Here is a 13,843-nt window from a genome sequence, read left to right as displayed (position 1 = left end):
GGCAATTGCTGTCCAATGACATCATTATTTATAGTCCTAATTATGGAGCAAGGGCTTCCATTTCTAGGTTTTCATGGCGAGAAGGTGCTTCCTCCAGTGATGCTCCGAGCATCACTTTCCATCTCACATGTACTCTCCCGGGTGGGTGGCCTGGGCAGTGGAAGGAGCAGCAAGCTTGCTGAACGCAGACCTTTCTTTCTTTCCCAAACCAGCCTGTTAACAAAAGAGCATGCGCGCGCGCGCGCACATGCACGCGCGCACACACTCACACACACACACACAGACAGACAGACAGACAGACAGAGAGAAGAGCCTGCCCCTGCTGTTGTTCAGTTTGGGCACTGGGCCAGGTAGAAGGTCCGACGAGTCAGGAGTGAACTGCTGGCAACTCTGTGATGGACGCCATCTACACGGTGTGCACTCTCGGAGGATTTCTCACAAGTCTAATCATTCAGTCCCTATTTGTCTGACATCCACAGTGATCGCTCATTTGGTTATGAACTAATACAGGGGACAAATACCTCCACCATACCTCCACCAGCTCCAACAGTTATAATTATCCTAATGACACTAAACATTCCTGCACGTCCCTTGTTAGGCAATCAATGAACGAAATGTAATAAAATCTGCTATCTGGTGGGTCAATAATATGATCAATTATAATGTGGCTGGTTTCAAATAGATCTTAATTAAAGTCCTAAGGCATGAGAGCTGGAGAGAATTCTACTTGAAATGTGACTCTAGCATTCAATAAAAATGCCAACATCTCATGACCAAATTATGTTCTAAAATTTGATTTGCAAACTCCTTTGCACTCTATGAATGGTCTCTCATAAACTCCTGGCTAATAAAAGCCAGGAGTGCAAGGGATATGGGTGAAGTCGCCTGAGCTGGGTAGTCTGAGTTTAAAACTGGGTTTGTTGCTTACAGAATTTTATTCAACCTAAGACTTCAATGGTGGTTGAGATGCATCATTATTTTATTACCAGTGACAAAACACTTGCATTTAACAATGACATAATGCTTCAACAATGCCCATGAATCATTCACAGCAGCCTCAAATGGCTTTGACATTTATCTGTTCAAGGAGATTTGGAATTTTCCAGGCCTTTGGTGGCAAATGTTTGTTCTTCATGTGTCTTGGTCACAAAACACAAACACAGCCTTATGTTTCTATGGGTATCCTCATTTCCCAGTCACTAAGACATGTTGGGTGAGAAAATATGGAATTGCAGTTATTCTTCCCATGATAAATATTTGCCCCACTGAGGACAAATTAACACTTGTTGCTCTGTTATAAGCCTGTTTACCTTTTACAGTGGTTTTCTTCTCAGGCTCTGAGAGTCATTTATCAGCAGGTTATAGAGAGAAAGCATACATGCTGACTCAGTAATTGACTCTTGATTTTCAAAACCAACCTACTCGCAACTAAAATCAAAACAAGGAGCACAAGATACACACACAGGAAACAAGGGTGGGGAAAAGATGAATACTTCTGTCCAACTTGACACAGGCAAAAACAATGTCATGAATCAGGAGTTTAGCTCAGTGGCAGAGCCCACCACACTTTTCTTCACTAATACTTTATAGACCAAAGAGACTGTGACTCCCATCGGTGGTAAGATGCACACTCACCACAAAGATCTTAAAGTGGAAAAAAGAGAGGAAGGGCATCTTGCAACTGGTGAAACATACTTAGGCTAATGAACTCACACAAATTACTCAACCTCTCTGAGCTTCAGCCCACTTATGGGTAATGAGCAGACAATGTCACTCCTCTTGGGCTTGGTCTAATCCAGCACAATGCATTTCATGCACTGTTAGCGCTACTGTTCCAGGTAATAATAACATTCTTAAGCCAATCTCAAAAACTCTCTCCTAACAAACAGTCAAAGCAATGGTGGCCCAGCACTGGTCACCCTTTGAGCTCTGAGGAGGACCAGATACTCAGAATTAAGCCTGGGCTGGCAGACGACAACATTCTATGATTCTGAAGAAGAGAGAGAAGAGCGGGGCTGGCAGCCTGTGTTCTATAATGATTCTGAAAAAGAGGAGATCAGGGGGTAGAACACAGAGCACCAGGCACATGGTTGTTGACAAGCTCTGCTCAGCTTAACAAATACCTATTAATTCTTTGTGTATTTTAGAGTCAGGAAGTACAAATATGAATTAAGGTGAGTGTTGTTGACTTGGAGGTCTGGATAGGAAATGGATAGAGATGACCAAGGGAGGCTCTGGGAATAAAGCCAGGGACTCAAAGGCAGAGGCAAGAGTGATGGTTAGTAATTAGACAGGTCATTCAAAGGAATGGACTCACACAGGGAAGGAAAGTTATGGTTGTGTTTTTAGCCAGTGGTGAAAAGTAAAACCCATTATGCAAATAATTGGAAAATAGGAGACAAATGCCAACTTACTATGTGGCTCTTGGTCATGAACACAGCTAAGCAACCTAGTGAGGTAGCCAGTTCATCCAGGGAACAGGTGACCAGCAGGGGGAGAAGACTCAACAGGTATGATGGTGAGTTTATAGTGTGTGTGGGGTAGGGTGAGGTGGGTATGTTAATAATTGTATAAATTTATTTCCCATTGTTATAACAAGCTACCTGAGGCTAGAAAAATGTTTAATTATGTTGATTTTTAATACAGAGTATAGCATTGATTTTTGCTTGGCTCTGCTGGAGGCTGTAGCTTCTCACATTGTGCTGGCTCATAGCATGCTTGATGGCATTGTGATGGCAATATACTCAAGAACAGGTAGGGGTTCCATGTGATCTGTTACAGCAACTTGCTTTTGAAAGGATGGAACTCACTTCCTGAGACCAGCATTAATTCTCGCCAAGGGCAATGCCTCCAGTGATTTAATTCCTCCCCAATAGGCCTCACCTAAGGTCCCACCTAGCAAAAGTCCTGGGGACTGATCAAACCTAGAGTTTCGTGCAGGCTTAGATCAAACTTAGAGTTTTGGGCATACTTAGATCAAACCTAGCACTTGGTGCATGCTAAGCAAGTACTTGATTACTGAACAACCCCATCCTCAGCCCTCTTCTCATTTTTTTTTTTTTAAATAGGGTCTCACTAAGTTACCCAGCCGTCCTTAAACTCATTCTGTAGCTCAGGATGGCCTTGATCTTTTGAGCCTTCAAGAAACTGTGATTATAGGCATGTACCAAGCCTGGCTTACGCTTCACTTTTTAAAGATTCCACTACCTGACATCACCACACAGCTTCCTACACATGAACCCCTTGAAGGGCATACCATGTCTTAAGCATATTTGTGTCTGTCTTCTTTCTCTTTCTAGGTGGATAAAACTGTCTCTGGGTTTTTTGGCTGATGTGAAAAATATGGATGGCCTTCTTTCAAGGGCTACTTCTGTTTAAGGTCTAGGAATTAGAAGCTCATTTGATGTATCCATTTCAGTTCTGGGAAACACTAAAACCAATATCCTTATACCTCACCACTTCTTTTTCAAGGCATAGCCTTGATGGGCCAGTTAAGGAGCCCAGCCTAGACTTCTGGTCAACCCAGGGGCCTTTGTGGTCACACACCACTTGACAATTCACTTTTCATGTTGCCTCATTTGGTCAGTCACTAGTTACCACTCAGGCATGGGGACACTGAGGTAAATTTATGAATAGTTGGCCACAGTGCCCACTGACAGGGAAGCTCCCATCACTGTTCTCAGTCCAGGGGAATTCTGAGTAAGTCAGCCATCAAACAACTTCTCCAGAAAATGATCTCAAGCATGGCCTGGACCCAAATAAAATCATTATGGCAAAAGGGTGGTTTCTTTTGAGGGAGTGTGAGAGTAGGAGTAATGTGGAAGTCTGGAAGGAAATTGGTCACCTATTGAAAACAAATTAAGTTCTGTGAGGTTAAGCATTTATAGATTATCGCTTTCCGAATATTACACGGATCCCGGAATTCTGCAGAGACTGCTCACGTGTGTGCACAGGGGCAGATGTGACATGTCACATGAGTGACACACTCCCACAGGTGGGTGAGTTACTGCACCCAGGAATCTTAGACTTTGCTGTGATCTCATCCACCAACATACTCACCCACAACAGTCTGCTTCTCAGTAAGAACACCCAACATCAGCAACTAAAAGCCAGATTTGCTTGAATAAGAGGAAGCACAAGGTCGACTTTCACACTGAACTTTGTGTTCTAAATAATGAGCCAAGTGCTCAGCTGTTTACATCACTTGAAAGAACAGGTAACGAATGCGCTTGAAGGTGGTACTTAGCAGAGCTTTCAAAAGGATAAAGCTGGGACTCCTACCATCACCCACACATCTCCTTCCCAGACCCACGGTGCACTCAGAAGCAAGCCAGGCTACTGAGAAACCAAAGAAGACCCTTGAAAAGATGGGAAGGGAGAGAGGCAGTGGTTGCTCACCTTCTGAGAGACAACATTTATTTACTCAACAAAGGGCTAAATAAACACTGTGTGTTTGGTTCTTCCTTATGCAAACTCCATGGTTGACATTTGGAAAGTATATGAATCCAAATCCTTGATTTTTTTTTCAATAACATTTTAAGAACTAAATTATCTAGATAGGTTCTGGTTTCCACATGCCTAGGTAGACCGACGGGGATGTAAAATCCTCTAAGCCATTTTTTAGATAACACAATGCAAAATTCACCAGAAAGCAATACTTTTCAAGCACACTTGGGTAATTTTTGGTCAGACCAGTCTCCAGAGACATACCCTAATACCTAAAATGTAATTTTAAAACGTCAATAAATGTAATGTCAACACATTAGCAATATTGTCTCTGAGCAGAGGGTTTTGAAGGATCCTTTTCTCAAAACTCATTTTGCAGCTTTCCCTACTTGACATAATGTGTGTGCCTGATAATCAGAGGGGTACAGTATCTCAAGTCAGCACTAGTGCTGATATAGAAAATAAGACTGATTAGCTTAACTACAGGTAATTACTTAGCCATGAAATCGCCCTGCCCAATTAAACGAGCAGTCATTACTTTAAAGCATGCTTTGAAGTGGATATGGGGAGATAAGCTCCAGCATGGCTTCCGGGTTCTGGAATAAGAGCTTGTATACTGCAGATGGTACCATGCCTGAACACCATCCAGGCCCTGGTGCACACCATGCTCTTGTGTTTAGTTCCACGTTTCTTTCCAATGACAAACAGAAATGAAAAGAAATGCTTATACTGTCTGTAAACCTTCATACAGGGAATATGTACTCTTTAGAAAAAAAAATTAATAAAGTGAAAATTTCACATGTCTGGCTACAATGATTTGATTAGTGGGCATCTTTTAATACCTATAAAGGCCTTTGGGCTGGATATAGGTTGAACTGAGATGGCCAAGTCCTCTGTATGTATGTGGTATATATGTGTGTGTATACTACATATCAATAGTATATGCAAGTGCAGCATATATGTGTGCACTGTGTATGGTATATGGGTATGATATATGTTTGGTATGTCTTTATAATATATGCTCATGTGTAGTGTTTGTGGTGTAGGTGGGTGCTGTTTGTATGTATATCACAGATACCTATGATATTTGTACCATACATACATGTGTGGTATGTATGTCTATGTATCTGTATGTGATATGATCTTTGTGCTGTATATGGTGTTTGTGTATGTACAATATACATGTGTGTTTTATATGCATGAAACATGCTGTGGGGGGGCATGTATGTATAGTGTATATGGTGCATGTATATGTGTGGTATTTGTGGTGTGTGTGTGTGTGTGTGTGTGTGTGTGTGTGTGTGTGTGTGTATTTGTGTGGTACATGTGTGGGATTCCCAAAAGCAGACTAGAACAATGACTCACAGCAGGCCATCCTGGATCTGGGGTCCTCTGAGTCATTTCTTCATTAACACTAGATATTCTTCAGGAATTCTCAGGAAAAGGGAAAACCCCTCCTCAGCCCTGCACCTAGGAAGCAGTGGAACACGTAGGCAGTGGACTCACAGATCAACTTTTTGAACAATGGCTAGCTGAAGGAATAAAACTGGGGGGGGGGCGCTTACAGAACAGGATACACTTACTGAGTTCTCATAGAGATCCTTTCTCATAATTAGATACCTACCCCTCCATTCTCCAGAATAATTCACCCTGAAGCTGGGGAGAACCCCCCCCCCATAGCCTGCACGAATACAATCAATGACAGTCGCACCGGGTCCTGGCAGGTGGTGGCAGGTGTTTTTCCTGAGTGTCCTGTGTGATGGCGGCAGATCTGCTGAAGACACACCTGCTCCACGTGTCCTGTGCCTCTGCACATCACCACCACCACGCCAGCTCCCATCCCTGCTCTCCCATGGCGTATGCTTCACTTGGACCGTATCAGTCGTCACATGCCCCTAAACAGTATGCAGCTACAGGATCCCATCACCCACCGGCGTTTACTTCTTTTATCTCTTAGGGGGAAAGAACGCACATGACCATCACAGAACTCCCCGGTCACATGTGATGCGAGTCAGAGTCAGTCTATTTAACAGAGACTAACATCTGTCCGAGGTCCTTGCCCCCTAGTGTGTACAAATAATTTATGATCCTCTTCAGGATTCCATCTATGACAAAGAAGGGAAAGGGAGAGGGAAGGAAATGTTTGGTTTGTTACAAAAACTACTGTCAGTAAAATGCCGCTTTGAAGATCTCTACTGGGCTCCACTTCAATGTTTTCTGGAAGTTTGTTGGTTAAGCGCTGATTTGGCAATTGGCAGTTTTTAAAAGTCCACCTCCCTCTCCCCTCCCAGTCTGTGTGTGTGTGTGTGTGTGTAGGTGTAGGGTCACGTGAGTGTATTCCTGTGTGTGAAGGCCAGAGAACAACCTCAGTGTCAGGCCTCAGATACTACAATTTTTTTTTTTGGCGGGGGTGGGGGGGTGTATGTAGAGGGGGGAGGGGGGGAGACAGGCTCTCACTGGCCCACTATTCAAGTAGGCAAGCCTGGCTGACCAGGCCTATGTCAGCCTCCGCCTTCCCAACACTGGAATTACAAGTATGCTTGTGTAGGTTCTGGGGACCCAACTCAGGTCCTGTTGCTTGTAAGGCAAGCCCCTCACCGAGGGAGCCATCTTCATGGCCCCTAAGCATCTGATGGAACAGGTTCAACCAAAGGGAAGAATTACAAAGGTCCTGCAGAAGTAGACAGTGTGTGAGAAACAACCGTCTCCCGACATCCGCCCCACCACGGAAGTGTGCTCCCCGTACTGCCAGTGTGGCCTCACTCATTCTCCACACCTTTGCTCGTCTGTGTCTAGAGCTGAAGGAGTTTTAAAATGTGACCCGTGAGCGAACGTAACGGCCTTTTCATCTTACGCCAACAGGACGGTGGTGGTAATGGATAGCTGCCAGCTGTGCACCTTTGTGACGCTCAAGAGGCTTCATCTGGATTAAGAAGGGCAGTTGTTTGCAGAATACGAGGGGGGAGGAAAGCAGGCTGATGGGCACACTTCTCTGCACACTTTGAACTTGGGTCTAGAACTACATTTACAGTTGTATAAAAGAGTTTTTTTTTTTTTAAAGCCCAAAGTCCCGGGTCCCGTGAGAGCTAATTTACTCACTGATAGGATTTGGGGGGGTGATTGATGACTTCTAATGAATTGAAATCGAAGCAGCTAAGAGATTGGGACCAAGACTAGATCCCACACATAATGGCACTGCCACCAGCACCCTCACTCGAGTCCTTCAGAAAGGACTATGTTTTCATCATTAACCTCGCTTGTCCCTGCAGCACATCTGCACAGGCAGTCTGAAACGGTTTAAAGTCGCTACAAGTACATTTAGAGCCACACGACACTTGCTTTTATCTACAAAACTGCTATCATCGTCAAATGGTAAGTGCATCATGCCTACATATCAGGAAAGAAATTGTTAACCCATTTGGGGATTTCCTTCCAACTTGTGTTTTTTACTGAGATACTTGAGCAGGCTCTAGCTTTCGCTACAGAACTTTTTAGACACCCATAAAACACCTATCTCTCAAATGGTACAGCTCCCCAAGCACTCTCTGGGTTAAGTTGATTAATACCTGTTTTCAGTTAAAATATTTCAATTACATAAAAATAGGGGCAGGGAGGATTTCAAATCCCTTCTGGTGCCTTAGACTATCCTAACTAGTTTTTGGCCAACCTTTCTGAGACCATGAGCATTTGTAACTTGAATAACTACTCCTTGTGTTGGCTTCTAGCGCCGAACCCACAACCCCCTCCTGGATCTAAGTCGAACTTTGGGCAGCTTTTGTTTTAATAATTGCATCATTGCAATCTCCGTGAAGTGGCATTGCTCTGTGAAGGTTTATCTAGGTTGTCCAATTAAGCTTCTCAAACCTCCCCTTTTATCTTCAGTTCTGGTCATAAACACACATGCGTGCTCTCTGGCCCTGTTCCTATTCACAGCTCAGACTGCCTCTTGCAGTGCCTCCCTCTGTCTTGTTCATCTCCTGGCACCACTGGGGAGACTTCCCCAGATCCCAGGGAGTAATCAGACTCCCGACTTAAATGTGGGAGATTTCTGGCTACATTGGACCAAATGATACACTGGTATATACGGGCTCTTGATATCTGCCAGCGACTCCTATCTCAGTTGGATTGGTAAGTAGGTAGGCATATCATTACAGCCCGTTTCTCAAGAGGCGGGGAAAGGCTCAGAGAGGGGCCATAGTGCATTTGTGAAGATGGTCCCTGAAGCTCAACCGGCCGTGATTTCATGCAAAAACTCTATGGATGTGAAACTTTCAAGTAACTCTTCATTTGACAGTACTACTATCTTTCCCCAGACATTACAACAGTTTTCTTTTTTAAACAAGGGGGCAATTTTGCCTGTTTCATCCTCTCTCTCTTTTTTTTTTCTTGTGTGTGTGGCAGCTGCTGTTTGATCTGTTCATTGGCTCTGATTTGTTTCATGTTTCAGCCAAAGATTAAAACTGCTCTGTAATTCTAAGCAGATGGGCCTAGAAGTCCAACCCTATAATTATACCTTCTCTCTTTTGCCCTGGAACTGCAAGCGTTCCATCCTGACTTTCAAGACACAGGGATGGCTAAGGCTCAGTGTACACCTTGGCAATCAATTGAGCAGGCAGGTTCACAAAGCCTTAGGGGGTACTTCGAAAGCTGTCCTAGCAGGACTACAAAGGAAATAGCATCCCAGAAGCCTGTAGTTCCTTTCCCTTGATTCTCTTGGGGTCAGGGTCTCCACAGTCCCGGTCCCAACAGGCCAGCTGCAGGTTTGGGTGTCAAGAAAGGAGAGCAGTGAAGTCACTCGGCTGAAACGTCAGGTGTCTGACCACTGCTCTGAACAGAATGACCAATGCCTGTTACAATGATCAACAACCACCTGTCGTAAAAAGATGCCTTGTCCACCCAACCAACGCAATTGTCTTATTTTGCACTGTGCAATTTCTGGAACCCCTGTCGAGCGCAGATGTCTGGCTAGGTTTTTTTTTTTTCCTACAGCCTGGAGAACCAACGCAAACAGCAGCACAGGAAGACTTGAACCCCCACACCAGTCTGAGGGATCTGGGCGTGCAGCCCCTTCAGTCTGGCTTTCATGACCCGCTACCAAGAACCCCCTTGTGCCCAGAGAACTCAGCAGCACACTAAGCTTCAATGCGGAGCCAAGGTGCGAGCAGACTACAAACGCTGGTCCTCAGACGGCAGACAAACACCCGCGAGACGTGTCCTCCCTATAAACCATCACAGCTTTCTCTTTACAGTCTCATAAAGGCCAGGACCTCACCGAGAGCCCCTGCTGCGCTCTGACAGCGGTGGAAGGGACCGCAAAGCCTGCGACTTCGTGACAGTTTACAGCTGGAAAGGCCCACAGAGTGGATAAAAAAGTTTCCCGTCGGCCGTGCAGCTACGGATGTGAGAGATAAAATGTGTCTGGGCGAGGCTCGCATCCTTCCAGAAAGAACACTGCCCAGCAAAAACCACTGTAAGCGCCGCTGGGGGAAGGGGCTCTGCGCACCGGCCGGATTGGGCAAGTGGGCGCACTGTGTCCCCAGCGACGGATCGCGACTCCCATCGTAGTCTGTGGGCCGTTGGGAAGACGCGACCCCCCCATCCACCCACCCCAGTACTCACCGTGCAACAGGAGGGCTGGGAATAGATATCCGAGCAGGATGCGGAGGACACGCGACATCTCCGGGCTCCTCGGGGCCTCGCTGTCGTCCGTCTCGGTCCCCTCCGCGCGCGTGCTCGGGCCGCTCCGATGCGGGGCGCGCTCGGCTCCTCGGCCGCAGCCCCCGGCGGGCGCCCGCCAGGCCCGGCCTCAGGCGGCCGCGCGCCCCATACCCGGTGGGCGCAGCGCGGGACTGCTGCGGGGCGCGCGCTCCCTCGGCGCCGTCGGGCCCCGGTCCGCGCGGGGTTCCGATCCGCAGCCCGGCCTCTCTGCGTCCCGCCCCGGCCCCTTGGATCCTAGCCCCAGTCCCGAGGCCCTCCGGGGCGCGCACAGCTCGGAGATGCAGTGGCCGCTACTGCCGCCGCGGCAGAGTCTCTTCATATTTGCAGAGCGCCGCGAACGGCTCGGAGGCGGGGCCGGGGAGGGGCGGGGTATCCGTGCGGCCACGCCCACGTCCCGCCCCCTCTCCGGCTCTTCTAGCCCTCCCTGCTGCCTGCGGGCTCCTTGCCTCTCGTCCGCCTACTTGCTATCTCCTCCCACTCCTCTCCCACTTCCTCCAGGGCTCTTGCCCTTTAGCCGGTCTCTCTCCTCCATCAAGGGCCCGCCTTTCCCCTCTGCCTGAGCACACCTCCACCTCTTCACCCCTTTTTCTGCTCTTCTGCTCCGTAACCGCCCACTCTGTGAAAGCTGAGACCCTTGAGCCAGGGAGCGGGTAGCAGCTTGTGGCACCGCCACCTTAAAGCTAGGAAAGCAGTGTAATGTGCCATTCATCCTAGCGGCCTCCAACACGGACAGCTCTGGACCATTCCGCCCCATACCAATTGTAGAAAGCTTTTGCAAGGGATTGGTGAGGAGGGTCTTCAGGACTTAGGTTTACAGTAGGATCTCAGCGAAGCGGACTTTTATCTTGAATGCGAACTTATGAAACAGAGAGGGGAGGAGACTGGGGGAGTTGAGTTCTGGAAAACTTCTGCAGCTTCTAGGCGCTCTGGAGGACACAGTGTTCTCTGCAAACTACTACCCATCTATGCCTAGGCGGCTCTGGGAAACACCATAGCCTTGTAGCTGGCCCCTACTTGTCCAGCTCAAGGTTTAGCCTGCAGAAGTCCTTTCTCTTTGCTACCCCTTTTCTGTTAAGCTTGCTGAAACCGGAGAAATTTCACAGAACCTTGCATAGCCCTTTCTGAATCGTTTTCTCTCCCAGGGCAAATAACCACGACTACGAAGCTGCTTTTATTTGTGGCCTGTGGTCTGCTCACGGTTGACATTGAACTTTGTATCCCAGGGCAGGACAGCTTTGTCTTTCAGTCCTCCCATACTGGGCAGTCCTATAGCTGATTTACCTGAGAAGCCTTTCCTGTGCAAAGGTCTTGCCTGGGCCCCCTCTTCTCCCTGGAAAAAAACTTTACCAGACCCCAAAGATGACCATCAGGTCACCTCCTCCTCAAATCGGGATGGAGAGCAGACATGAGACCAGATGGAGTGGAAAACATTTCTTGACTCAACTCGCTGGTGTTTTTCCTAAATAAAACACTTCAGCTAAATGCTTGATTTCCCAAGAGGGTTTTCTGCCCCTTTGAACAATGCAATAATTCAACTCCTTAGGCATTAGACTTTCAAAACTAGCTGGATCTTAGCATTAGCAGAACAGAAAACAGATGAGGATGCAGCAGACAGTCCCCACTCTTCCAGGCTCTTTTCCCTGGGCCGGCCACGGGAGTTTTAATGTAATGCTACTGATTGCCTTTGATGTGTGTTCATTCTTGTCATCATTATCTTTCCATCATTAATATGTGATCATGATGCAGAGCAGATGCCCAGTGCACAAGGATCTTGATAGAATTATCAGCGCCACTGTTTGCAAATCTTGAAGATGAAAGAATCTCTGTGTGGGCAGAAATGGAGATCTCAGAAATGGCACCTAAGGAGAGCGAACTGTATTTTGTCTTTCCTGCTCTACTCAGTTTTTCCAGGTTTTGTTCCTGGCTATTGATCACCCTGGTTGCTAGTCTTGAGTAGCTGATAATGACTTTGGAGATATGGATGTTTCCCAAGGATCAATCAGATTTTCGTCTTAAACCTTGACCTTGATGCCTTCATAGTAGTTGGGCAGTTGCAAATGGCATGACAGTGCACTTATGAAGAATAATGGCCTTGTCACCAAGAACACATATTAGGTAGTGTGGAAATATTCTAAACCTTTTAATTATTTGATGTCTTTTAGTCTATTAGAGAATATTTGAAACAAGCAGGGGTGGTGGTGTGTTTTGTGTAAGCGAAATGGTGGAGGTCATTCAACGCCTATCAGCAGAAAAATGAGGCAATGCACTGTGCTTCAGTAATGATTTGATTGTATTATTTAAATAAAAAGAAGAATAAAACCAAGAGGCTAGCCGTAATTTGGCATCATTCTGACAGTCAAGTTCTTTCAACTTTTGTTTTCCTAGCTGGTCTTACTGATGTGGCATAAACAAAGCCCGAATGATGTCAGCAGTTTGAAATTTGTTTTGTCAGTTGGTTTTCCCCCATGTACTCTCTGAGATCTAAGTGCTGGACCATCTCAACATGATTATACCCAGAAATGTCCCAATGGGCTCCTGCCTACTGAGATCTAGATCCCTCCCCACAATGGAGCTCATTGTCTTCATTGTCCTCCCTCCTTCCCTCTCTTCCTCCTCCTCCCCTCCTCCCCTGTCTTCCTCCCCCTCCTCTGCCTCTTCTTATTCTTCCCTCCCATCTCCTCTTCCTCCTTTTTTCTCTGGACCATATTGAACAGATTCAATGTGTTGCCCAAGCTGCCCTTGGACTCCTAGAGTCAAATGATCCTCCGGCTTCATCCTCCACATAACAACTGGTACTGATGCTGCACTACCAGCACTTTGGGTACAGAGTAGCTTTTAACTTTTGTTGTTAGCGTACCTACTTGGAGAGAATAATAATGAAAAAGCATGGTATAAATCTGTCCTGGAGTGATTGTGTTGCGCTCTGTGCCTAGAGCAACACAATTGGGAAGAGCATTGCTAAGGAGATGAAAGGGCAATTGTGGAATCCAGAATCTCCAGAGCAATGAGTGAGAGCCAGGTGGTTCACATCTTGGTAATGATGGAAGAGACCCTGCAACAGGTAGTGGGACAGGATTCTCTAAGTAGAATCAGCAAGTGTGGTAGAATATTTTAGCACCTCCCAAGCTCTTTGAGTTCTTGACAGAGAAGAAGCTGTGTAAAGAGCTGTGTTCTCAGCCACATGGGACACCCCAAATTCCTAGGATTTGTGCAGTTCCCAATACATTCATCAAATGGTCTATTCCGACATCTCCCATCCACTGGGAATTCTGAGCAGGACTTGGTGTTGTAGATGTGGCACAGCCCACCGCATTCAGGGATCAATTTGGCTTCATTTGCAGTGGTTGGTTGCCATAAGTCTCTGGTATTTGAATTCTTGGTCCATAGTTGGTAGCTGTATGGAGAGGATTAAGATATGTAGCTTTGCTGGAGGGAATATGTCACTGAGGGCAAGATGGGAGGCTTCAAAAGACTCCAAGCATTTCCAGCTTGTGTTCTGCTTCCTGTTTGTAGTCCGAGGTGTGAGCTTTCAGCTGCTCCAGCCACCTGCCACCTGTTATGTCCACTCTGACATCATGGACTCTAACCCTATGGAACCATAAGCCACAAATAAACCATTCTCTCTAGAAAGTTGTATTGGCCATGGTGTTTTATCATAACAATGGAAAAGTAACTAATA

General features: G+C 46.5%; 1 protein-coding gene across 1 annotated transcript in view; it reads right to left on the bottom strand.

The window, feature by feature from the left end:
* Apcdd1 (APC down-regulated 1) overlaps positions 1 to 10,269 on the bottom strand; it is a 31,683-nt gene extending 21,414 nt beyond the window's left edge. Inside the window, exon 1 of the mRNA XM_028860010.2 lies at positions 10,066 to 10,269. Within this exon, the coding sequence (XP_028715843.1) occupies positions 10,066 to 10,123 (58 nt within the window). The 5' untranslated portion in view covers positions 10,124 to 10,269. The remainder of the gene's footprint in view (positions 1 to 10,065) is intronic.
* Between the last annotated feature and the right edge of the window lie 3,574 nt (positions 10,270 to 13,843).

The sequence above is a fragment of the Peromyscus leucopus genome, chromosome 19 (genome assembly GCF_004664715.2).
Source record: "Peromyscus leucopus breed LL Stock chromosome 19, UCI_PerLeu_2.1, whole genome shotgun sequence".
NCBI classification, from domain to species: domain Eukaryota; kingdom Metazoa; phylum Chordata; class Mammalia; order Rodentia; family Cricetidae; genus Peromyscus; species Peromyscus leucopus.
This window is presented reverse-complemented; position numbering and strand designations above follow the sequence as displayed.